A 3,626-nucleotide genomic window follows, 5' to 3' on the forward strand; every position below is an offset into this window, starting at 1 on the left:
GGTCAAGCCCAGCAGGACAGCCTCTCCTCTTATGTTCAACTGTGCCATATAAAGTAACGTCACATAATCGCATCATATTCACGGGCTCCCCACACGTGCCAGGGAGGAGATCACACGAGAGTTAGGGTCACCAGGGTTCTCTTACAATTCTGCCTTATATGTTTTACAAGTGGAATTGAGAGATTTCTGACCAATTCTGGGTTTCTAGCTTGGACAGCATTGGGGATGGTAACATATTTAACTAATAGAGTGGCAGGAAGAGGAGGAATTTGGTGAGTATAAGGAGCCTGTGACCAGGCAGAGCTGGCTAGAAGGCCATGGAAGTGTGTCAGCCCAACTGGATGAGATGACACACTGGTGGTGAAAGCAACAAAGGTGGAAAAAGAAGGCCCAGCCAGGGAGTGGAAGATGAGAAGACAGGAGAGCTCCGAGAGGGAGAAAGCTGGCGTGTCGACAGGCCTGATGAGGTCCAGGAATGGCTCCCAAACGGGTATGGGCAGCTGAAATTGTGTGCAAAGCAGGTTACTGAAGCTGAGGAAGGCGAGGTTGGAGAAGTGAGAATATCAGGCTGCCCATCACTGCGGATGAACTAGGCATGAGCAAGTGAGGTCCTCAGAGCAGCCAGTAAGGTGGATGGGAAAGGTACTGCTGTCCTGCTTTGAAGAAGGAGAGGCCAGGCACGGTGGCTCATGCCTGTAATCCCAGCACTTTGGGAGGCAGAGTGGGCAGATCGCTTGAGCCCGGGAGTTCGAGATCAGCCTGGGCAACATGGTGAAACCCCATCTCTATAAAAAAAAAAAAAAAAATAGAGCGCCACCCCCATAAAGGGTCGCACAGCTAGTGCATGTCAGAGCCCCCAGGTCTTCTAAATGAGGTCAGGCTCTCCAAGGAGGAGGACAGAACACTTCCTTTCCTTTGAATGAGTTGCTTAACACTTTTGTAAGCCCCGGTTTTCTCATCTGTAAAAGGGGGCTAATAATAATATGTACCTCCAGGTGTTTTTGTGAGACTGGATGAGATAATGTCTTATGGTAGGTAGGTAAAATACTAAACATAGTGTCTGGCGCATAGTGTTTAAAAGGTAACTAATATGATGATGATGGTCATTCTGATTGTTAGTCTTATCTCTAGAGGCCCCAGGCCTCCCCCAGGTGTATGGAGCTGGACCATCCAGAATGGTAGCCACTAGGCACATGTGGCTATTTACTTATTTATATTTGTTTATTTTTAGAGATAGGGGTCTTACTATATTGCCTAGGCTGGAGAGCAGCGGCTTTTCACAGGTGCATTCTTAGTGCACGACAGCCCAGGACTCCTGGGCTCAAGCAGTCTTCTGACCTCAGCCCCCTGAGTTGCTGGATCTATAGGCATATGCACCTCTGCACCCAGCACATGTGGCGATTTAAATTTACAATTTAATTAATTAAAAATTAATAAAGTAAATTCAGTTCCTCAGCTGCCCTGGCCCGATTTGCATGCTCATTAGTTGCATGCTCATTAGTTCATGGCTCGTCTTGCTGGACAGCACAGATGGAGAACATTTCCATGACTGCAGAAAGTTCCAGTGCAGAGCGCTGGCAGAGATGATGGAGGGAGGAGCAGGGCTCCCGCTAACGCTGTTTTGCCCCTGTTCCTCAGAAGCCCACCACAGGCCTGTTGGCCATCACGCTGGCCCTCCACCTCTGTGACTTGGTGCACATTGCCGGCTTTGGCTACCCAGATGCCTACAACAAGAAGCAGACCATTCACTACTATGAGCAGATCACGCTCAAGTCCATGGTGGTAAGTGCCTAGCTCGTGAGCACGGTGGGGCAGGGGGCGGATGGGAAGACAGTCAGAGGGACACTGGGTGAGTGGGAGCAGCGCTGAGACCCAGAGGTGGCTCCTGGAGTCAGAACTGGAACCGAAGCATCTGGACTCCCTGGCCAGCATCGTCCATGTTCAGCCACATGGATTTCGTCTTCCTTCCAAGAACCAGCCTGGGAAAGGGAGCTCCCAAGAAGTGTGGGGCCATGGGGAGGGGCAAGGAGACTTTCCTGGGGACAGAGAGGTCCCTGGGAGTCCCTCAGTTTATTTCCTTGGCTGTCTCCACAGGGGTCAGGCCATAATGTCTCCCAAGAGGCCCTGGCCATTAAGCGGATGCTGGAGATGGGAGCTGTCAAGAACCTCACGTCCTTCTGACCTGGGCAAGAGTTGTAGCCTGTCGGTTGCCTACTCTGCTGTCTGGGTGACCCCCGTCCGTGGCTGTGGGGGTGCCTGGTGCCAGTATGACCCACTTGGACTCACCCCCTCTTGGGGAGGGAGTTCTGGGCCTGGCCAGGTCTGAGATGAGGCCATGCCCCTGGCTGCTCTTATGGAGCCGAGATCCAGTCAGGGTGGGGGCGCTGGAGCCGTGGGAGCCCGGCCAGGGCAGGGGGCTCGTTGCTGTGGCACCCCCTCTCTGCCAGCACCAAGAGATTATTTAATGGGCTATTTAATGAAGGGGTAGGAAGGTGCTGCGGGCTGGTCCCATGCATCCAGGAAAGAGGCCAGTAGAGTATTCCGCCCACTTTTTATAAAAATCTACAGTGATGGCCCCACCAACGCCTAGACACAGCACCGGCCTCCCAGGAGGGCAGGGGCATTGGGAATGGGTGGGTGCCCTCCAGAGAGGGGCTGCTGCCTCCCAGCGGGCATGGGAAGGGCACTGGTGTGGGGGTTCCACCGAGAAGGGGACCTCATCTAGAAAAGAGGTTACAAACCTACCATTAAACTATTTTTCCTAAAATGGAAGCAGTTGTGATGTCCTGTGTCCTTTCAGGTGGGGGAAGGCATGGGATGGGGTGTAGCAGTGGGCAGGCTTGTTAGACCAGAGCAGGGCATGATCGCTTGGGAAATAATTACTTATTGAGTCCAGTGTTGGGTGCCTGGTCATGCATTATCACCCTGGCACAGCAGGAGAGCGAGTGGTGCTCACAGCAGCCCTGTCTGCAGACACCCAGCCTGGCACCCTGCATTCTGGGTTACTGCCAGAGGAGGGAGGGGCTGGAGGATGCCAGATGAGAGTGCCAGAGTCTGCTCCCACCTTCCTTCCTCTCTCCCCCACCATTCTTCAGTTACCCAAATCTCATGCTTGGGAGGTACGTGTTTTAAGGACAGGGGTGGGGTCAGACAAAGAAAGCCAAGTTTCCCTTCTCAGATTAAGTGGGAACCAGAAAATGGAGTTTACGGAAGGTCTTGCCAGCAGCCCAGGCTGCCAGGATGGGGTGGGCAGGCCTGGAGGGCAGCGTCGAAGGGATTTGGCAAGGCCTATCAGCCAGTTGCCGGGCCAGGGGATGAAATGGTTTCTTTCCTGGGTCTTTAGAATCATAACAATCCTGCCGTTTGCCTGTCTCTCCCGCCCTCGTTCTCCATCTTCCCAGATCCTGCTTAGCTGCCAACTGGGCTTCCCGCCACCCCACAGCTGTTCCTTTACATCTGGAGCCAGGAGGGAGAGCTGGAGCTCCCCGCTTGGGGAATGGAACTGGCAGCTGTGTTCCTGGCTTTCTCGGAAAGACTTGCAGCCTGGAGGTTTTGAGACAAGCCAGGCTGGGACAGGACAGATAAAGAGGGGCAGCAGTCTGGGAGGAACAGAGGAAGATGACATG

General features: G+C 53.4%; 1 protein-coding gene across 33 annotated transcripts in view; it reads left to right on the forward strand.

Moving 5' to 3' along the window:
• Positions 1 to 2,767, forward strand: part of ST3GAL4 (ST3 beta-galactoside alpha-2,3-sialyltransferase 4) — a 60,649-nt gene extending 57,882 nt beyond the window's left edge. For 32 of the 33 annotated variants that reach the window (XM_077961123.1, XM_077961125.1, XM_077961144.1 and 29 more), the window contains 2 exons: positions 1,639 to 1,782; positions 2,095 to 2,767. In XM_077961123.1, the coding sequence (XP_077817249.1) occupies positions 1,639 to 1,782; positions 2,095 to 2,181 (231 nt within the window). In that variant the 3' untranslated portion in view covers positions 2,182 to 2,767. 33 annotated transcript variants of the gene reach the window in all.
• The last annotated feature ends 859 nt before the right edge of the window (positions 2,768 to 3,626 follow it).

Source organism: Macaca mulatta, chromosome 14 (assembly GCF_049350105.2).
Source record: "Macaca mulatta isolate MMU2019108-1 chromosome 14, T2T-MMU8v2.0, whole genome shotgun sequence".
Classification (NCBI taxonomy): domain Eukaryota; kingdom Metazoa; phylum Chordata; class Mammalia; order Primates; family Cercopithecidae; genus Macaca; species Macaca mulatta.